General features: G+C 40.7%; 1 protein-coding gene across 3 annotated transcripts in view; it reads left to right on the top strand.

The window, feature by feature from the left end:
- Positions 1 to 20,432, top strand: part of LOC143765800 (cadherin-like protein 26) — a 146,188-nt gene extending 125,756 nt beyond the window's left edge. Inside the window, exons 12-20 of one of the 3 annotated variants that reach the window (XM_077252844.1) lie at positions 240 to 461; positions 2,875 to 2,990; positions 5,221 to 5,277; positions 6,013 to 6,060; positions 8,080 to 8,136; positions 8,233 to 8,316; positions 10,408 to 10,464; positions 11,919 to 12,005; positions 16,277 to 20,432. In XM_077252844.1, the coding sequence (XP_077108959.1) occupies positions 240 to 461; positions 2,875 to 2,990; positions 5,221 to 5,277; positions 6,013 to 6,060; positions 8,080 to 8,136; positions 8,233 to 8,316; positions 10,408 to 10,464; positions 11,919 to 12,005; positions 16,277 to 16,492 (944 nt within the window). In that variant the 3' untranslated portion in view covers positions 16,493 to 20,432. The remainder of the gene's footprint in view (positions 1 to 239; positions 462 to 2,874; positions 2,991 to 5,220; positions 5,278 to 6,012; positions 6,061 to 8,079; positions 8,137 to 8,232; positions 8,317 to 10,407; positions 10,465 to 11,918; positions 12,006 to 16,276) is intronic. The other 2 variants (XM_077252846.1, XM_077252845.1) reach the window with 2 other exon arrangements.
- Positions 20,433 to 23,456: the final 3,024 nt, after the last annotated feature.

The raw sequence follows: 23,456 nt of genomic DNA on the forward strand, positions 1-23,456 counted from the left end.
TGCACTTTGTTATGTGCAGGGCCTCGGGGGCAGGGCATGACTCCTTTCTTTGGTGTAGCTCCATGCGTCATGTTCTCATCCCTCAGGCCCTGCATGAGGAACAAGACGGTTTATCATCTTTGACTTGACTGTTCCATTACAATTTTTTTTAATTCTTTACATTTTTACTACTTGTCTATTGGTTCTTGACAACCAAAGTCTCGTAATCTCTGACAACTGTACAATATTGATCTTTCCAGATGATATCCTCAAAGTGAAGAAGGAGAAAGATGCTCGTCAAGGAAACTACACATTGCATCTGGAAATCTATGACCTCCAAGGAGTGGTCTCTCTGGAGAACATCACGGTGTACGTGTGTGACTGCTTGGGTGGCGATGTCTGTATAGAGAAAATGCCAGATCCCCCAACCCTAAGTGGAAGCGCCATTGCACTGATCCTCTTGGTTCCGGTATTCTTCCTCTGTGAGTAGCTTATTTCTTATGCATACTTTGTCCATAGAACTTAACCCAGCAGGAAGTACAGCGGCGTCTAAAAATCACTAAAATTGACAAATCTCCGGGCCCGGATGGGATACACCCCCGAGTACTGCAGGAACTAAGTACAGTCATTGATAGACCATTATTTTTAATCTTTAAAGAGTCCATAATAACAGGGTCTGTACCACAGGACTGGCGTATAGCAAATGTGGTGCCAATATTCAAAAAAGGGGCAAAAACTGAACTCGGTAATTATAGGCCAGTAAGTTTAACCTCTACTGTGGGTAAAATCCTGGAGGGCATTCTAAGGGATACTATACTGGAGTATCTGAAGAGGAATAACCTCATGACCCAGTATCAGCACGGGTTTACTAGGGACCGCTCATGTCAGACTAATTTGATCAGCTTCTATGAAGAGGTAAGTTCCGGACTGGACCAAGGGAACCCAGTGGACGTAGTGTATATGGACTTTTCCAAAGCTTTTGATACGGTGCCACACAAAAGGTTGTTACATAAAATGTGAGTAATGGGGATAGGGGAAAATATGTGTAAGTGGGTTGAGAGCTGGCTCAGGGATAGGAAACAAAGGGTGGTTATTAATGGAGCACACTCGGACTGGGTCGAGGTTAGCAGTGGGGTACCACAGGGGTCAGTATTGGGCCCTCTTCTTTTTAACATATTTATTAATGACCTTGTAGGGGGCATTCAGAGTAGAATTTCAATATTTGCAGATGACACTAAACTCTGTAGGGTAATCAATACAGGGGAGGACAATTTTATATTACAGGATGATTTATGTAAACTAGAAGCTTGGGCTGATAAATGGCAAATGAGCTTTAATGGGGATAAATGTAAGGTCATGCACTTGGGTAGAAGTAATAAGATGTATAACTATGTGCTTAATTCTAAAACTCTGGGCAAAACCATCAATGAAAAAGACCTGGGTGTATGGGTGGATGACAGACTCATATTCAGTGGCCAGTGTCAGGCAGCTGCTACAAAGGCAAATAAAATAATGGGATGTATTAAAAGAGGCATAGATGCTCATGAGGAGAACATAATTTTACCTCTATACAAGTCACTAGTTCGACCACACTTAGAATACTGTGCACAGTTCTGGTCTCCGGTGTATAAGAAAGACATAGCTGAACTAGAGCGGGTGCAGAGAAGAGCGACCAAGGTTATTAGAGGACTGGGGGGTCTGCAATACCAAGATAGGTTATTACACTTGGGGCTATTTAGTTTGGAAAAACGAAGGCTAAGGGGTGATCTTATTTTAATGTATAAATATATGAGGGGACAGTACAAAGACCTTTCTGATGATCTTTTTAATCATAGACCTGAGACAGGGACAAGGGGGCATCCTCTACGTCTGGAGGAAAGAAGGTTTAAGCATAATAACAGACGCGGATTCTTTACTGTAAGAGCAGTGAGACTATGGAACTCTCTGCCGTATGATGTTGTAATGAGTGATTCATTAATTAAATTTAAGAGGGGACTGGATACCTTTCTGGAAAAGTATAATATTACAGGGTATATACACTAGATTCCTTGATAAGGCGTTGATCCAGGGAACTAGTCTGATTGCCGTATGTGGAGTCGGGAAGGAATTTTTTTCCCCATGGTGGAGTTACTCTTTGCCACATGGGTTTTTTTTGCCTTCCTCTGGATCAACATGTTAGGGCATGTTAGGTTAGGCTATGGGTTGAACTAGATAGACTTAAAGTCTTCCTTCAACCTCAATAACTATGTAACTATGTAACTATGTAACTTTCCCACGGTTTTTGGATACCAGACTGCAGTACCTTATGCTCCCTTTAGGGGCGCTGTAGGAAAAATACTTTAATTCACTGCAGTTTAGAAACTACAATTGTTTACATTACGGGATTTTTAAGAAGCTGGAACTGCTTTACCATGGAAAGAAGTTTAATTTACCATATGTAAGTTCTCCAACTTGTGAATATCCAGCTCTTGTGAAACTAAAATGTCCAGATTACCCTGACAGCTGGAAATGCTAGACAGTTCAGAAATGTGACTTGATTAGGATTGACAAGCTGTATAATTTTCTTTTTGCACTTTTACTTTTAATGGAAATAACAGATTGAACATGATTGTTACAAGTGTTCTAATCATGATCTGATGCATTACCAGAGCTGTCCACTAGGGGGCAGTGTTACTTCTCGCAGCCTCTGCTGACATATAACTGCCTTCTGTTTCTGTTCGCCCATTATACAGGATATATGATATGGGATTGATGGCAGGAGGCATTCACTCCTCACTTGTCTTTTCTTAAGATTTACTGTATTTTACCAGTCCGGTCTCTGTTCTTGTTACAGTGCCCCCTGCTGCTGTGTCTCCTCCAAGCACTCACCTTGATTTTCCCTTTTTATACATACAGTACTATGTCTCCTGCTGTGCAAGATAGAAACTAAGAAAGTTATGGTTCCTGTGGAAAATGAACCTCTGAACTCACTGATTACATACAATGAGGAATCGGAGAATAAGGATTGCATGGTAAAGTTATCTTTGTAGTAATTGTCGACTATCTATAGTGGGGGAAATAAGTATTTGATCCCTTGCTGATTTTGTAAGTTTGCCCACTGGCAAAGACATGAACAGACTATAATTTTAAGGGTAGATTCATTTTAACATTGAGAGGTAGAATCTCAAAAAGAAAATCCAGAAAATCACAATGTATAAATGATATAAATTTATTTGCATTTTGCAGTGAGAAATAAGTATTTGATCCCCTACCAATCATTAAGAGTTCTGGCTCCTACAGACCAGTTACACGCTCCTAATCAACTTGTTACCTGCATTAAAGATAGCTGTCTTACATAGTCACCTTTATAACAGACTCCTGTCCACAGACTCAATTAATCAGTCAGGCTCTAACCTCTACAACATGGGCAAGACCAAAGAGCTTTATAAGGATGTCAGGGACAAGATCATAGACCTGCACAAAGCTGGAATGGGCTACAAAACCATAAGATGCTGGGTGAGGAGACAACTGTTGGTGCAATAGTAAGAAAATAGAAGAAATACAAAATGACTGTCAATTGACATCGATCTGGGGCACCATGCAAATTCTCACCGCGTGGCATATTCTTGATCATGAGGAAGGTGAGAGATCAGCCTAAAACTACACGGGGAACTTGCTAATGATGTCAAGGCAGCTGGGACCACAGTCACCAAGAAAACCATTGGTAACACATTACGCTGTAAAGATTTAAAATCCTGCAGTGCCCGCAAGGTCCCCCTGCTCAAGAAGGCTCATGTGCAGGCCCGTCTGAAGTTTGCCAATGAATACCTGGATGATTCTGTGAGTGATTGGGAGAAGGTGCTGTGGTCAGATGAGACAAAAATTGAGGTATTTAGCATTAAGTCAACTTACTGTGTTTAGAGGAAGAAAAATGCTGCCTATGACCGAAAGAATACCGTCCCCACTGTCAAGCATGGAGGTGGAAACATTATGATTTGGGAGTGTTTCTCTGGTAAGGGCACAGGACTACTTCACCGCATCAATGGGAGAATGGATGGAGCCATGTTCCATAAAATCCTGAGTGACAACCTCCCTCCCTCCACCAGGACATTAAAAATGGGCTGTGGCTGGGTCTTCCAGCAAGACAATGACCCAAAACATACAGCCAAAACAACAAAGGAGCAGCTCAAAAAGAAGCACATTAAGGTCATGGAGTGGCCTAGCCAGTCTCCAGACCTTAATACCATAGAAAACTTATGGAGGGAGTTGAAGCTCCGAGTTGCCAAGCGACAGCCTCAAAATCTTAATGATTTAGAGATGATCTGCAAAGAGGAGTGGACCAAAATTCCTCCTGACATGTGCGCAAACATCATCAACTACAAAAACGTCTGACTGCTGTGCTTGCCAACAAGGGTTTTGCCACCAAGTATTAAGTCTTGTTTGCCAGAGGGATCAAATACTTATTTCTCACTTCAAAATGCAAATACATTTATATAATTTATACAATGTGATTTTCTGGATTTTATTTTTGATATTCTATCTCTCAATGTTAAAATTAACCTACCCTTAAATTTATAGACTGTTCATGTCTTTGTCAGTGGGCAAACTTAGAAAATCTGCAAGGGATCAAATACTTATTTCCTGCACTGTATATCTACATATCTATCAAATATCTCTCTATCTCTCTATCTATCCATCCATCATCTATCTATCTATCTATCTATCTATCTATCTATCTATCTATCTATCTATCTACCTATCTATCTACCTAGGTAGAAAAAGAGGAACAGCACCAGAAAAAATACCTTAAAGCATGCACGCTTCCCTGACCAGCATTCCAATGGCCTTTCAGACAGTAAACAAAAAGGGAAACAGCACAAAAAGATGTAAAAAAGAGGACTTTAATGCCCTGTAGCGTGGCAACGTTTCTGATAAAACGGAGAAAGGATTTGTTTTCTCTGAAACGTTGCCACGCCACAGGGCATTAAAGTCCTCTTTTTTACATCTTTTTTTTTTCTATCTATCTATCTATCTATCTATCTATCTATCTATCTATCTATCTATCCCATATCTATCTATCTATCTATCTATCTATCCCATATCTATCTATCTATCTATCTATCTATCTATCTATCTATCCCATATCTATCTATCTATCTATCTATCTATCTATCTATCTATCTATCTATCTATCTATCTATCCCATATCTATCTATTATCTATCTATCTAACTATCTATCACATCTGTGTATCTCACATTAGGCTGCAGAAGTATTGAATGGAGTAGGAAACATACCTGATGGCACAACCAATGATCAGGTAATCTGCCTGTGACTTATATAAGACTTTATATAAAGCTATAATATTTATTACTTACGTACAGAATCTATTCCCTTGTATATCTAATGGTGTTTGTGTGTAGAGATGGTAGGAATAGTAGTAGGGCAGAAGCTATTAAGGTTGTACACTGGCCCAATACATGGCTATGAAAAGAGCATCATATAATGCCAGTGAATGATAGATGAACCAGTTTCTAAAGTGTGTGCCACTGTGGGATCACTCTTACCGAAACTGAAAGTTAGAATTTGGAGGAGTTACCCTGTTCATGGCGGTGTATGGTATTGCAGCACTTCCATGTAGCGGAGATGTAATGCCACACATAACCCATGGACAGGTGGCACGGTTTCTGGGAGAAACAGCCATGTTTTTCTTAACCTGTACAGCCGCTTTAATACGTTCATTTATTTACCAGAGCAGCAAGCGACTACAAGGAGCCGACTACAAAGAGAGTCCTGTTATCTGGAGAACGCAGCATGTCCATATATTACACAGAAACAACATTGGCGTCAATGTGAACTGTGTAATATTTCATTTCACCTGTGGGGGTGCTGCAGGGAAACTGAACTTTTACTGCTAGATTGCTCCACAGATTTCAGCTGACCTTAGGAGCTCCCAGAACATGGGAACCCAGTGATTACCTTATTTAAGGGAATCCTTCTCACAAAAAGGGAATGCCAAAAATCCCTTTAAGACATGTGCCTATCTCTTGGATAGGAGGAGCTTGACTCGGCTTTCCGCCGATCCAGTACCAGAAGGTTATCGGTAAGTAGAAGTTTCAACTTTCTGCATGTTAGCATGCATGGGGAGGGGAGAGGATTAAGGAGCGAGGTGATACATTGCTTCCGTTCAGGTTGTAAGCAATTTCACAATTTCCAATGAAAATCTCAAATCAGCAAACTTGTGAATTATTCTCAGGTCTGCAGCAAAGGCTTCAGGAATAAATTTACATATTTAGAGGTAAAAGGTAGAAATAGACTCCAGTAAAAGCTGACTAATTAGAAGGGAAAAAAAACAGCTCCCTATTTCTTATTTTTATTTTCAACAGACCAGCGAGCTCTGCTGTAATCCGTTACCCCAGAGACTTTGCTAGGATTATGAGAGTGGTGGGGGAGGGGGCAGAGTAATTTATGGTAATATTGAGTAAAACGTAAAAAATGGATCTGTTTATCCTATCATTGCAAAGGCAGGAGAGGAATTTTTAAGAGAGTTCATTAAGGAGAACTGCAGTTTTCCAGGCAGCACTGAGAAAGTTAAGGTGAATGTTTAGCAATTGCTGTAGCGATCAGTTGGGGTGTCCAACAAAAAACCCCTTATGTTGAGAAAGCTTATGTGGGTGTTTAGAAACTAGTCCCATCCTTAGGCCATATGAATTGATCCACACTAACTCTAAGGCCAGGGTCACACTTGCGTGTGCGATGCGAGAAGCTCACGCGAGTCTCTCACCTCAATACCCGGGACCGGAGCGTGCGGCTGCATCTATTTCTATGCAGCTGAATGCTCTGGTACCGAGTGCCGGTATTGATGTTAGAGACTCGGGCAAGTTTCTCGCATCATACTTGCAAGTGTGACCCCGGCCTTAGAGTTAGTGTGGATCAATTTGCTGGATCCACATGGTCACATTGGTAATCTGTGACAGCTGGGCAGGAGCCCTGAGAGCCACGTCCTACCTGACAGCATTCATGGCTCTTATTTTGATCATCCGGCCTGGTGAGATGTCACTTGTGCATCATACATCACTGATGACATCACGCAGAGTCGGCTGATCAGAAGAGCTGCAGATTACGTCAAGTAATGGTGGTTCTCAGGGCTCCTGTCCAATGACTACAGATCATCAACATGGCGATGGACCAGGTCCTTTGGATCGATTCTCACCACCAGTTGATGACACCCATTCATTTGTTTGTTGCAGGGGAAATTATGGGGTGTCAGATGTACAAATCTGAAGACCATGTATATGTATTGAGGAAATGTGCGTGGCTACTTAACAAAATGTTGGCACTACTGACTTTAATTTATACTGTGCCGATTTGAGGGAATCAACTGAATAGTATAGAAGACTCTTGTGTATGTATTGAGAGGGTTCACTCAGTTGTTTAGTTTAGGTAACTTGATGGCAACATGGGCCACCATGATTAGGTGGTGCTATGTCATGTCGATGCTGATGTGGGGATCTTGGTGTTCAACTTGAAGATAATAGAAGACTATACAGCATCTTTTGAAGGTCTTTAGGTGTCTTCTTAGTTTAGGTTGTTAGCAACTTAGTCCACTATCAGTCAGAACCAAAGATCATGCAGATATGGAGAACCCGGGGTGTCACTGGAATACAACCAAAAATCTGGTATATGTAGCCAGGGTGTTTAGATGACACATAAATCTAAGCACTTTCTTAGCAACATGTGTCACCATCAATCTCTGTGCTGGTGTGGATATCTGTAAGTGTCTACTGGTGACAAAGACCCTCCCTATCTGTTTTGGTCTATTAAAAACTCTGTTTGGTCTTGAGATGTGACCCATTCTTCATCCCTATGCCCATGGATCATTCCTGCACGAGATCAGAGGGGTTGTTAGGCCCGTCTGTTACGGTCATTGTGGGGTTGCATGAGGAATGATGTTGTTGTTGCTGTTGCTCTTGGTCCACTAACCTACTAATTACAATGTGGATGTATTGGCAGCTAGGTTCTCCAGCGGTAGAGACTGCCATTGTTTTTGGGCCCTTGTGTTATTGCCTGTCATACATCCTTGATGCTTGATAATTACCCAATATTTATCTCTCACATGCAGGCACCATCAGTGGTTGTCCATAATAAGACAAAAGTGGGTCGTTCTAACAGCATTCAGGTAAGTGTTCCTAGATTCTCAGACAGTTGTCAAGAAATTCTTTTTTCTTTCAGTTGGAGTAATTTCTCATTCCCTGATTTTTTTTGTTTCTCACAGGTTCATTCTTTGAAAAATAAAGATGAAAACCGAGTAGGAGCAGGAACAGGAGGTTTTGATCGATCAAACAGACGTCGACATTCGGTAATTTTAAAACACCATTTTGTTTGAGGTGTAACTGAACCTCAATGCAAAATCTATAACATCGTCAGCCCCCCACGGACCATGTACCATTTAGAATACTGGAGTATTTTTTTGTGGTAGTTCAGCCCATTACGTCTGTAACTGGAGATGTAGATGTAGCAGCTTCACCTAGGGTTTCAGATTATGACTCATGAAAATAAGAAATATACAGGCTTATGATTTTCAACATTCTCCAAAGAATTCTGTAGTGTCCGTTTAATTTATAACCTTCATGAATGTCAGCAAATAGCATACATACATGATACATGATAGCAAATAGCAGAATGCATAGCTGCATAATAAGTATAAAAACAATCCTTGTATCTACCCAGGTTAGGGCAGGAGCAGACTGCCGTAGATTCTCGGCAAAGAATCGGGTAAATTATACAAATAACACTCTGGTCAAAGTCTGATCAGAGTATCAGCATCGCGTGATCCGATTCTCTCGAAGCTCACTGTGAGGAGAAGATGGAGACCAACATTTCTCCATTTTGTCAATGTGTGGAAATTGGACTGCACTCATATGACTTCCGAGTGCAGTCTGATGATTCTCACTCACTGATTGACTTACTTAGTGCAATCTGTATCAGATCAAACTCGGACATGCACTGTTTTTTTTCCTCAGACAGACTCTGTTCAAGGAAAAAATTGGACATCTGCACAGCCCCGTAGACTTACATTGTTATGTTGCCAACCGATACAATGGTCGTTTGCATGAGTCCTTAGTCGCACCCCTTAACGAGTCTTTGATTAAGTGAGTTCTGACAATTACCACACCCTACACTATATGACTACAACCAAAGAATAAAGAGAGCACAAGAATCCAAAGATACAAATTACACATAGTTTATTCAATTTATATAAAAATAAACACAGTAGCAATACATTTAAAGATCATTGTATCGCACAAGGTCCACCTACATTAAGAAGGATGGGGGAGCAGACTAGGGTAATCAATTTTAAAGAAGAAAGTAATAAGGGAAAGGGAGAAAATCTTAAAGTGCCAGTGCAAATCAACACTTCCATGTACCCAAGACAAGTACAGGTGCCAGCCTGCACAAAATCCTATACTATATGGCAATTCTGAAAACATTAACCCCTTCCTTATTCTAATAATTGCCAAATGCATTTTTACTCTGTTGCGCTTTTTTTTTTGCTCCTAGCTTTAAAGGGAGAAGAAGTATACGGTTATTAGTCTGCAATTTGTCCCCTATGCAGCATTCACAATAAATAATATTTTTTATCTACAGATTCAAATATATCATTGAAACATCTGAGACACCCAGTTCCAAGAAGTATCGTTTCTTCTTGCGGAGAGTGACATGTTAAGCACGTCGAGATGAGGAGACTTAAAGCCGCAATGCTCCTCTGGGAAATATGCAAATTGTCTCTTCAGAGAGGAAGAGGACTAGAACTCTAGTGCCACCTATTGGAAGTAGCAATCCTAACAGTCAATGTCGACCCTTTAACGAGCCTTGTCACATGACTTAGGATAATAGCCAAACCAGAATCTCAATTTGCAGACACGGCTTTAAGTCTCCTCATCTCGACATGTTTATCATGTCACTCTCCGCAAAGAGAAATGATACTTCTTGGATCCCGGTCAGATGTCTCTCACTCAGCCAACCAGATCCCCACTTTGCACTGATGAAGGGCAGTACCCCGAAACACAGTGTCTGCAAATTGAGATTCTGCTTTGGCTTTTATCCTAAGTCATGTGACAAGGCTCGTTAAAGGGTCGACACTGACTTTTAGGATTGCTACTTCCAATAGGTGGCACTAGAGTTCTAGTCCTCTTCCTCTCTGAAGAGACAATTTGCGAGACACCCAGTTGAAAGAGCCATTGTAGCTAATAAAATGTATGATTTATATCACCAAAACCATCCAAAATATATAAAATGAATGATTTTGTTTTTCAAAGATGCAGAAACAAAAGCAAATAAGACTAGAATAAATCTTCCCTATGCATGAAACCCTTATGCCATAGTAACATATATCACTGCATTGGATTTTCTTGGTTGACCCCTGAAATGTGCATGTAATGCTTTTCAGAGCTATCACGCTGGAAGAAAACAAAGTTTTGAAAGAGTCAGCTCCCTGAGAATTCAGGTAAGTTTCTTTGGATCCAACGGGTTTCATGGTTGATGATATTTTAGTTAGTTCAGGGATACTCAAGGTTATTACAACAATATACTTTTATTGGTATATTGGAAAGGAAGTTGCCTAATAATTAAGCACACCTTATATAGGGTGTTGATGTCATTAGACAACACCCCTCCTCATTACAGAGATGCACATCACCTGATTTACTTAATTGGTAGTTGGCTCTCAAGCCTGAACAGCTTGGAGTAGGACAACATGTATAAAAAGTATCATGTGATCAAAATACAACTTGCCTAATAATTCTGCACACAGTGTAGAAAGATGTTTGGCATTGGAATTATACCCATCAAACCACTTGTTTATCTTGTGCCCTTTTATTTAATTGTTTCTATCCTTCTCTTACTTCTACCAGAACTGTTATGAATTAAAATATTTAATAAAATATGGAGCTGCATCTTTTCTCCACCACTATGTAAAATAAACTTGGCATCATCGCATAGGCTGTAGCCGGGCAAATATACTCTGATGACAAACAACAGAAACGGAATAATAGTGTACAAATGTGTTTTCTAGTGATCTAGCAAAATGCGTGCGCCAGGTATATATTATATACACGTGTACATAAAATGCTCGTGCATGCCCTAGTCATCTCCCGCCTCGACTACTGCAACATACTCCTCTGTGGCCTACCTTCTAACACTCTCGCACCCCTCCAGTCCATCCTTAACCCTGCTGCCCGACTAATTAATCTCTCTCCTCGCTACACTTCTGCTTCCCCTCTTTGCAAATCCCTTCACTGGCTCCCAATTTCTCAGCGTATCCAGTTTAAATTACTAACACTGACCTACAAAGTCATCCACAATCTTTCTCCTCCGTATATTTCCACACTAATCTCTCAATATCTTCCCTCACGTAATCTCCGGTCCTCCCAAGACCTCCTCCTCTCCTCCACGCTTATTCGCTCCTCACCCAATCGCATCCAAGACTTCTCCCGAATATCCCCCATCCTCTGGAATTCAGTGCCCCAACACATCCGGTTATCCACTACTTTTGGATCCTTCAAAAGAAACCTGAAAACCCACCTCTTCAAAGAAGCTTACAGCCTGTAAAGACCACACGGCCACCTCAACACTATTGGAGCTCCTGCAACCCCCAACCTACTGTCTCCTTCCCCATAATCCTGCAGAATGTAAGCCCGCAAGGGCAGGGTCCTCTTCCCTCTGTACCAGTTTGTCGTTGTTAGTTTTGTTTACTGTAAGTGATATTTGTATTTTGATGTAACCCCTTCTGATGTACAGCACCATGGAATTAATGGTGCTATATAAATAAATAATAATAATAATAATAATAATAATAATTGGTGGGTCAATAGTTAACTCTTTGGGGAACTGGGATTATTGTATTGAATTTAGTTTTAGATTTTGCGCAGTGCATATTAATATTATTGTCTTATTTTTTAGCATGCAAATGCTGGACATCGTACTTTTACTAATCACAGTTCTTTGCAAAGAAAATTTTCCAGGACACTGGAGACGACGCTAACAAAGGTAGAATGTTATATTAATACACTGACAGCAGGGTGGGCATAGACAGCAGAGGGTTTTTTACAAAGATGGTGTAGAGGTCTTTTGGTTCCTAATAACTTGTCACATACTGTAATACTCTTGTATGTCTTTCTTTCTACTGAACTAAAATGTATTAACTCAGTTCCTTATATGCAGTTTAAAGGACAGTATGCTCTTTATTCACTAGGGGCTATTTATTAGCTTGTTCGTTATGCAACTGCACAGGTTGCACAAATGGTATGTGTATCCCTGTAAGTTTAACCATAAATTGCAACTCTGTGTTTTACCTGCCACGGAATCAGGCCACAGAACTACAATAGGCTAATATGGTAGAGATATGTTGTCTAACTGCCCCTAAATATTAATTCCAGCTAAAAAGTAGCTTCTATTCAGTGAAACGCTTAGTCAAATAAAACAGCCATCCATGACTATTGGCTTATAGTGTTCACATATTTCCTTGTATGGAGTAACTGAAGACCCCATTACAGTCCCCAGGCTTCTAAAGAATTAAATATAAGGAGGCATATAACATTTTCCCATGATATTTAAATGGAACAGAAGTCTACATTGAGAGCCTTAACATTTTCCTCCGTAAAAAATCTCTACATTGTACCCTGTACCCTCGTTTAGATAGAGATCTTGTGTGTACCTTTATAATATTTCTGAACATTTAAATATTTTGTTTTAATTTTATCTTATAAACTATTTTTTCCCCTTTAAAAAAAAATAAATAAATAAAAAAAAAAATTGCTGTTCCAGTGATGTTGGTGCGTTGCCACCAGTGCTTGGATGACAATGATTTGTCATGTGAGTGCTGCAGTGCTCATAGTTTTCTCTGCCAAAATCCAGACCTCTGAGTGAGATGTGTGTGCTGCAGCCCATTATAGGCCCCTGATTGTTTTCAGCACTGGCATAATATCAAGGGGATACAGTATTTGGGAAGAGATTGTCCAAATACCCTTGAATAACTCACTTTTATATACAGTAATAGTGCACTTAAAAAATAAATTTTATCCTGAGGGCATTTGGAGCCATAGTGCAAATCTCTTGAGGCATTTTGAATGATAAGTTACCAAATCAAATAATATTTTGTCTCACTAATCATTAGAAATCAGTGTTGCCACAGCATCAGGTCGCAGTACTGAAGTGTTGTACAGTATTGTAGCAGTTATATAGCACTGATTTTCTCCTGAATGAGAGTTCTTGCTTTACCTCAGCTGCAGGCTTCTGACTTCTAGTCTGCCTTATTTCCTCACATGGAGTAATTGCAGACCCCATTACAGTCCCTTTGCAGCTTCTAAATATTGAGAAAAGTAAGTGCATGGCCACATCGAACATTTTATCACTAAATAAAAGAAGACAGAGAGAATGTGAGCCCCAAGAGTGCCTGTGCCTGTGAAAAAACCCTGCAGTCTTCATAGATGCCTTTAGTCTATATTGCACACACCTTTATCATATTTCTTTACATATAATTATTTTGCCTTCTTATTTTATTTAAATCTTACTTTCTCATTTCTTAGCAAGTATTTGTCATGACCATATATTCTAATTTTCAGACACAGGGAGGTTTAAGGATTTCAAATGATAAGGCTCTCTAAGTGGCCTGAATTGAGCCTAAGGGTACCGTTACACAAAACGATTTACCAACGATCACGACCAGCGATACGACCTGGCCGTGATCGTTGGTAAGTCGTTGTGTGGTCGCTGGAGAGCTGTCACACAGACCGCTCTCCAGCGACCAACGATGCCGAAGTCCCCGGGTAACCAGGGTAAACATCGGGTTACTAAGCGCAGGGCCGCGCTTAGTAACCCGATGTTTACCCTGGTGACCAGCGTAAACGTAAAATAAAAAAAACACATACTCACATTCCGGTGCCTGCGTCCGCTTCCCTGCACTCCTCCTGCATCCTGTGTAAGCGCCGGCCAAAGCAGAGCGGTGACGTCACCGCTGTGCTCTGCTTTCACTTTACGGCCGGCGCTCACAGTCAGTGCAGGGAAGCAGACGGCCAGGGACCTGACGGACACCGGAATGTAAGTATGTACTGTTTTTTTTTTTTACATTTACGATGGTAACCAGGGTAAACATCGGGTTACTAAGCGCGGCCCTGCGCTTAGTAACCCGATGTTTGTTGTGAATTCCGTTCTTGAACTCCCTCCTGTGGTCATGAATGATACTTCGGCGAGTTCTGTCCGTGGACTCCCTCTGGTGGCTGTGAGTGGAACTGCTGGTTCTGAGGTTGCTTTCTCAGCTGCCCTCGTTTGCGGCTAGGCTGGCTTCTCTATTTAACTCCACTCAGATCGTTACTCCATGCCAGCTGTCAATGTATCAGTACTGGTTCAGATCTCTCTCGGATCTTTCTGATGACCTGTCTACTCCAGCAGAAGCTAAGTCCCTGCTAGTTCATTTGTTGTTCATTGTGTACTGAATATATTTCTTAGTACTTGCTAAGTTCTAGTCCAGCTTGCTAACATGATATTGCCTTGCTAGCTGGAAGCTCTGGGTTGCAGAGTGGCACCGCCGCACCGTGAGTCGGTGCGGGGGTCTTTTTGCACACTCTGCGTGGCTTTTTGTAGTTTTTTGTGCTGACCGCATAGATCCCTTTCCTATCCTCAGTCTATCTAGTAAGTCTGGCCTCCTTTGCTGAAACCTGTTTCATCCCTGTGTTTGTGATTTTCCTCTTAACTCACAGTTAATATATGTGGGGGGCTGCCTTTACCTTTGGGGAATTTCTCTGAGGCAAGGTAAGGCTTATTTTCCTATCTTTAGGGGTAGTTAGCTCTTAGGCTGTGAAGAGGCGTCTAGGGAGAGTTAGGTACGCTCCACAGCTATTTCTAGTGTGTGTGTTATAGGATTAGGATTTGCGGTCAGCAGAGTTCCCACTTCCCAGAGCTTGTCCTGTCTTCTAGTTTAACCATCAGGTCATTCCAGGTGCACCTAACCACCAGGTCCATAACAGATGTTTACCCTGGTTACAAGCGAACGCATCGCTGGATCGGTGTCACACACACCGATGCAGCGATGACAGCGGGAGATCCAGCGACGAAATAAAGTTTCAAACGATCTGCTACGACGTACGATTCTCAGCGGGGTCCCTGATCGCCGCTGCGTGTCAGACACAGCGATATCGTATGGATATCGCTGGAACGTCACGGATCGTGCCGTCGTAGCGATCAAAGTGCCAATGTGAGACGGTACCCTAAGTCATCTACAAAATACTACAGTCCCATATTTTGTGCTTTAGATAAATGGGTGATTGTTCTATTCCGCAAACCCTTAAATAATTATATAATTTGATTTACCAATATGATATTCAGTGACATTTACCTTTAAATATTGCAAAGGGTTGCATACACCATTCAAACACTTGAATTATCTTCTTATTTTATCCTCTGTTATCTCTAACACCTAATAACGAATGTAATCTTTATGCTGAAGTACAGAGATATGAGAGTTACAACTATAAGCTGGATGAGAGGCTGCATTCTATTCTTGGCATTTAATGATCGCTCCCAGATCTCTAAAAACACAAATCAGCAAACAGAAAAAATAATGATTCTGCACTAACAAATTACTGTCTTTATACTGGAAAATGCTTTCCTTAAGTTTGATGTCTCCAGGCCGCTGTGTGCTAGGTGATATATATATAATTATCCAGCAAATATAAAAACTGCTGTGGCTAGAATGATGAAAAAAAGAACCATTGAATCATTGTACAGAATCCTAGCCATCAATGCACTATTAACAATAGGCTACAAATAATTTAATTACATCTCATTTTATACATTTATTTTTTTGAGTTGTATTAAGTGATCAGATTTTAAGTAGTCATTTGGCCACTTAGCAATATATGGACAGAAAGGTAGATTTCCAGCATAGTCCTCAGTTCCATGTACTATGATTTTGTTTTACCTCATAATCCAATTCAAATGGCACGTAAGCAGGGGCAAACTGACCATTGGGGCAGTGCCTAAGGACTCATGGTCCGAGGAGGCTGCAACCTCTAGGTCACTAATGTCACTTAATGTTCAAGTGCAGAGCTTGCTAAAAAAAAAGGCAAGTGACTAAGGCCAAATCAAAAATTTTCATGGACTACACTGGTGGCTAAATGGGTAGGTCACTACTTTTTTATTACTATAATCTCTGAACTCCATATAATTATGACGTTGAGATATTTGATGTTTATGGCATCTGATGTGACACATTTGTACAGAACATTCATGGAATTTATTCTAAGCATTACTTTTGTCTACAGAAACTGCATGCCCAGATGAACGTACATGACATGTACAAGCCACGAGTATATGCTGAAGAAGGAGATGTTTCTTACGCGTCTTCTCTGGAATCCATCAGCATTTCAGGCAGTAGTGTCAACATCTCGAATGACCACAGCTTTGGTTCCAAGTTCAATGTTCTGGAGAACATTTGTGAAGACCACAGGATGAAAGTTCCCACCACAACTGATCTATAAAAAAAACCATATTGTTTGTCTAGAAACAAACTTAGATATCTCTTGAACTGTGTTTAGTGAGATCTGATGTTAAAAATGGAAGATGAAGTATCAAGAAACAACTAAAGTCACTTTTCCCGAGAGGTTGCTCTTATTTTCTCGAGGGGGAAGGTGTCATATTCTGGATAGAGTATCCATAACTGTTTATGCAACTTGGACTCTTACATTGACCAAATATGATAGTCTCAGTCAACTGATTCATTTTAAGACTATATTTTCTATTAAGTCAAGATGGGATACTATTTCTTAACTTCATCTCGTAGAAGATCTTGGAGATTTTTCATAGCGTGTGTCTTTGATGGACACAATGAATGGTGTTGGGTTATCTTTGGAGTTGTAAAAGGTCATCCAGTTATGTACTGTATAGTGGACAAGTGTGTGGTGAGTGGTGAGAGACATCACATAATGTAGACCTGCAAGCACAATATGATCCATTCCTTTTCTGACATTTTTATTATGAATCTCCCATCATATCTCAATAGCTTTCCTCTATGCCCACTGCTGCCCCCCTCTGAGTGAATAAACAGAACAGAAATGTTTAGGCCCCAATATCTGTTGGTCTGACCAAAATTTGGTTTAATTCTATTTTTTTTAATACTGCCTGTATAGACAAGACTATAACTATTATAAAATTGTTTACAAGAATATTGCTCCCTATGGGGTAGAATATCGCTAATATAAAATTGCTTCCTTTGGGCCAGATTATAACTACTATAACACTACCCCCTTGGACAGGAGAATTGCCACCTACTGCTTGAATGATGGCTATGTGTTTAACTGGAATTATGCTTGAAGATAAGAATTAAAACTTGATTAATCAAATGTAAATATTGTTTGATATGGTGAAGCGGTGAAAGGGAGCACATATAACATACAACATCACAGCAGGCTACCATTAAAGGTTAACTGTACTTTCAACTAACATTTCAGAATCAGCTGTCCAGTGTGTCCATTATATGATTTGTTTCCTACATTTTAACCAGTTTACCTCATGGCAGGCTCTATCTCTAATTTGCCATCCACTCTGAGCTGCAAGGAAGAGACTAGTTGCTATGATGTGTCCCATTTACTGTGTGGCACACAGAGAGGGATTCCTAATCTTCATTCAGTTTTAGCTCACAGATAGAAGCAGCAAGGCAGAAATTATACAGAAGTACTGAGCTGTGTAAATGTGAATCCAGATCTACGATGAGGTAAAATACTTGTATGATATTTCTGTGTTTCCCTCTGCCTTTTTCTCACTCTGCTCCTTCTTCCCCACTCCTCTATCTATATAATGTAATAGGTTATATCATCTGGCACCCCACTTTGTTAGCAGACTGTCTTTTCTTGAGCAAAAACGAGCTCTTTTTTTCAGAATGAATGTTGAGGTTAGGAGGCAGGAGAGAGGAGAAAAATTGGCTTCTAGGGGGAGAAAGAAACAGGATTCTATGATAATATATATTACAAAGTGTCTTATATTCACATGTGCTATTGATTTTTTTCAAAGTTTGTTGAAACTACAGTTCCACTTTAAGATAGCCACAGATGTGAAACTTTCACCCGACTGGATCCAATATTTTTTCATATTTAGAAAACAAATTTTACTGGTCAGAACTAATTTACTTAGCAGCATAGACAATATATGGTAGTTATTATAATGGCATTGGTAGCATCCCCATAACTGTGTTATGTCAAATGCAGGGCTGGGAGTGGGTGGTGCATGACACAGGAATTCAAACAATACCAATGAGAAATTCAGGCTCTGCCCCTCAAGCCCTTCATTAGTGATTGCACAAAGGATCAGTTGCCTGGAGTGTTCCTTTAAGAGTCATCACATGGTTAAGGTATCTTCAGGTATTATATGTTGTAAATATTGTTTGGTGTTTTAGGAATTTTACTGATCAAAAAAATAATCTGTAAATATAAATGAAATACAAAATAATATAGTTTTTTTTGCCAACATTGGAATATAAAAGTTTTGCTTCTAACAAAGGAGTTGTTTTCTTCATTAGTCTTCAGACATATTTGTGGAAAGTGCAGTCAGAAATGTGTGTAACCTGCAGATTTTCCTCTTTTCTTGTTTTCTACTTTTAATAAGGGCCTTGCAAAACCGATTGCTCGGAGACAACTGGTATTATATGACCTGCAAACTGCTCTGACTGAAGTAACAAATATCTAGTACTGCTTTTCTATAAGTCAACACCATTTGATCATCCTTACATTGTGTCATTTCTTAAAAGGAGTCGTCTACAAAAAAAAAGAGATACCCTTATGCAGACAACTCTTTGGGGTCAGTGTCACTCATCAGTGAAGAGTAGGGTACTGGTTGTCTGGTCTTCTTCTTTTGGAGACCACCAGGTGCCGTACGGAGTCCTATAGACCAGGCATCATGGAAAAAAAATGTATGCAAATTACCTCTCCGCCAGAAAAAATAAAGCTAAGAATGATGTCTTACATTTGCCACCTATTGGAGGAAGCTGACAATGTCTGACCATTTAACGAGCCTTGCATCATGACTAACGATATATGCCAAACGAGAGTCTCCGCCAAACAAGGGCAGACAATGACAGTAGCTTTCCTTCTTCGGGAGGAGAGCTAATTTGTATACTTTTTTCCAGGAAGCATTGATTAGCCCTAGGTTCCCAATGTCAGGGGTCTGGGGTTCTTTACTCTTCCATATTGGTAATATCTGAATAGTAGACTTCAGTCAGAGCAATGACTCTAGTCTTGAGGTAGGCCATTTTGAATATCTCCATTGATGACTAAAGTCATTTCGGTTAGGAAGTTTTGTCTGGCTTCCAAGTAATTCGGCCACCCCTTTAGGATGCCGCCAGAGGTTGAGATGGTCATAATTTTGAAATCTATTGCTGTTACTTACATTTAGTAGAAGGGATGATGGATCACAAGCAATGACATCACTTCTGATAACCCGGCATGGAAACATGGCAGCTGGAAGATCCAAAGAGAAAAATAAACTTTTATCGCCAGCTAGAGTTTACCTTGAAACCAAATGTTAGCAGCCAGATTTATAGGGTAGGAATTCAGTCATTTTTAAAAGACACTTCATGATATTTTGCAGTCTTTAATGAAATGTGACTTTAACATATCGTTAGTGGAAAGGGTCATTTCTAAAATATTACAGTAACTTATCTCTGAAGTACTTTTAATTAGTCATATTTAATGTCTACTTCCTCCATCTCAGGTCAGAAGTTTTTTGTTTGGAAAATGGAATTTTAAGTCTTATAAGAATTTGTTGGTCACATTTAATAGTTTATTTTACTTCAAAGAAAATCAACAAATTAATTTTATGTTTCAGAGATAGAGGATATAGAAAAAGTGCTACTCTTGCATATGGGTTATGTCTGATACTGCAGATCATCCCTGCTTAAAGGAGCATTACTTAAAGTGGTTGTCCCGATTTGGTGCTCAAGTCTGCAGTCAGTGAATCCTCAAATCGCTCAGTGTGCACGCTGTCAGGATTCTCTGGTGATGCGCCGGGAGTGGGCATGTGACCGAAAGTATGCGATTTGGTGTGCTTGGCCTCGTTCAATACAAGTGAATTAAGCAAAGCAGCATCCTTCTAGTCAGAATGTGGTTGGTAGCATACTGATGGTCACATGTCCACCCGCTCCTGGCGAATCTTGACAGACTGCAGACTTGAGCCCAAAGCCTGGACAACCCCTTTAATGTACACATGAAACAAAAAATGTAGAGCTCTGCAACAGCCGGCTTGTCAGGTAACACAGAACCAAGAGAAGTGAACGCGTGGCACCCCTCGGCATGACACGGTGGTGCAGTAGCCACGGCAACCGATCACTGATACTGACTGCTTTGACCCCCCAACTGTGATCCAGAGGATACTGTGTGATTTTCATTTTGTATGCGTTTTTTTTTGGACATTAAACACGTTTGCTTTGAATTTTCCTGGGTCACTGCCTCATTACTGTACGGTGCGGACACCACTGCACTACAATAGCCATCTTTAGTCTCCAGCATTTTCTGTTTGATCCTGAAACAATCAGTCTTGTGGAGATCCTGCAAAGGGCAAAAGGGTTTATCTCCTGCTTGGTTGGTGTTTGACTTAAATAATCTTTAATAATCTTTATTTTTATATAACGCTAACATATTCCGCAGTGCTTTACAGTTTGCACACACTATCATCACTGTCCCCGATGGGGCCCACAATCTAAATTCCCTATCAGTATGTTTTTGGAATGTGGGAGGAAACCGGAGAACCCGGAGGAAACCCACGCAAACACGGAGAGAACATACAAACTCTTTGCAGATGTTGTCCTTAGTGGGGTTTGAACCCAGGACTCCAGCGCCCACCACTGCGCCACCGTGCCACCCACCACTGCGCCACCATGCCGCCCCAACCTTTTAATAAGTCAGTTATCTTTTGTTTAACGACACAATGGGCAAGTGGGGAGGATTATGCTGCAGACAGTTGCCTAAAAATGGCCAAAGACAACAGATAGCAGTTATCTCAACACTTGTGCTGACCACTCTCATACCTATAAATGATCAAGCGTGCATGTACGCTTTGTTGGAAGAGAAAGTTTAGCTGCTGCCAAACACCGCTAGCGGCTTATTTTCAGTAACAACAAAATGATTGTGCTGACTGAATTCAAAGTGCCAAAACCTTCTCTGTTGCATCATCATCTATTGAGTGGCAAGGAAGGGGGTTGTATATAGATATCCACAATGTGGCCAGTGGAGAAAGCATTTATAGTCTCAGAGAGGGCAAAGAAAACAGGCTAAATGTTAGGAGAAAAGCATATGAAATTGAAATAAGTTCATTAATTAGAGATGTGCCCATTTTTGAGCTAGTAAAGGCAGCAGCACCCTGTAATCTGGTAGCAGGATGAAGTAGGGAAAGAGACTGTGATGTATCATTTATTTTACTTGGTGCAACAGTTGTGATAGAAACACAGTTTTCTCTGTTGCAAATTTATCAGAGCTCAGATACTGAGCTGTATAACTTGCAAAACCACTGAGAGGTTGCTTTGTGTGTACAATGTATATTGACAGAAAGCTGCTAATCAGTGCTCGGGATGCGATTGGACTAGGAGACATGAGGCAACTTGTCTTCCAGTGATAATTTCCTGCTGATAAAACACTGATTGCATTGAAACTGCAAAACCCAGCCCATAAACATGACACATTTCTGGAATCAGGCTCTCTTCATCTATTGCTGATCTCAGATTACATAGCAAAAACCTGCAGACAAATTCCGTTTAAGTGAGTTGGGCTGAAGTGATATAACCAATGGATAGAATGAAAAGGGAACATAAACCCAACTGGAAAACTTCTTGAAATAATAAAAGGGAATGTTATTGAAAATGAGGGGAGGCTGGGACAGTTTTCCATTCATTTTATGATAGAAATGTGAATTGACATTATTCATAAATAGTAAGAATATTAATGAAAATTGGGCACGACTGTCACAAAGTTCTAATCATGAAAAATAGAGACATAAAATGGAGATAAATGGGTTAATCTGTGCTGCTGTGAAGAAGTAGAAGATACAAGTTCCAAGCCGGCGGTTTATTTGTCAATGTGTGATCATCATGGTTTGTTGTGATGAAGAAGTTGTAAACTTTGAAGGGCGTTGATGAATAACTCCCCTGCACTAAGAACTTGTATCTTCTATTTCTTTACGTCAGCGCAGATTAACCCATTCATGTCCATTTTATGTCTCAGTCTCCTTGTAGGTCTGCAGTAGCATCAAGCCCTATCAGTGGTTAATGGTTATGTGCACACAACTATAACAGGTGAGCACCATCGGGCATATCCTCCTCTAATACTTTGTACCCACAGAAGACCCTATTTGCACTTTTTTCCTCTCCAGTTTTACTACTCATTAATCAGGAGATGTTTTGGAAATGATAATTGACAGCTGAGTCCATACTGTCCTTTTTGGATCTCAGCTCCTGCGCCTACAGATCTGGATGCTGAAGAGGAGCCTTATAGGTGATGTATTGTGGCAGGAAATCTTCTGAACCGCTGTCATTTACATTGTCCGTCTTTTATATCCTACAACAAAGAGCTAATATTATCTGAATGTTTCATAAATGTCCGTTTTTGAGAGATAAAGCCGGCATGTCAGAGGATCTGAAGGTGAAGCCAATCTCCCATAGCCCAGCCGGGCTCCTGCCACTTTTCTTCTCTTTATCCTTAGGACTGTTGTAATCCAAGAATCGGATGGTTAGGCAGGGACATGTGTAGCTGCTGATGCACCCAGAATGGGAGATAAGGGGCCATCAGCAGCCTCCCACTACAGTACAAAGAGCAAAGATCTCACCGGCATAGCTTAAAAAAGAGAACCTGTCAGCAGGATTTAACACTATAAAGTAAAGGCCTGGCCATAATGGCGCCATTATGCCGATTGAATTGATACCTGCGGTGAAGGAATCCAATTAATGGTTGTTGTTTAGCGAGCCTCTAAAATTCTCTTCTGATTATATGTCTGAGCATTGGGGTGAGCCTACAGGGCAGGGTTTTTTCTACTCCTTCGCCCCTCTGCCAGCCTCCTGGGATTATTCAGTGACCTGCCTCCTTTACTAAATTCCGTGCCCATTGGGATGGGCGGTGCGTGGGTAGTCTGATTCCACAGACAGTCTTCAAGGCTTCAATAAGATGGAGCCAGAAGTGGCGCATGCTCAGATCGAGACTGAGGATTAATGAAGACGACATTGAACGTCAATCTGCTTCCGGCATCATTTTATTGAAGCCCTGAAGACTGCGTCAAATTGCACTACGCACGCGCCACCCACTCCAATGGCGGCAGTGTGGAATTTTGAAAAGTAGGCGGATCACGTAAAAGAATCGAAGGAGGCTGATTAAGGAGCAGAAAAGACCCTTCCCCCACCTATTAAACAACAAGCACTGCCAGATTTCTTCATCACAGGTATCTAATCAGTGCCATTATAGTCATGCCTTT

This window comes from Ranitomeya variabilis, chromosome 4, assembly GCF_051348905.1.
Source record: "Ranitomeya variabilis isolate aRanVar5 chromosome 4, aRanVar5.hap1, whole genome shotgun sequence".
Lineage (NCBI taxonomy): Eukaryota > Metazoa > Chordata > Amphibia > Anura > Dendrobatidae > Ranitomeya > Ranitomeya variabilis.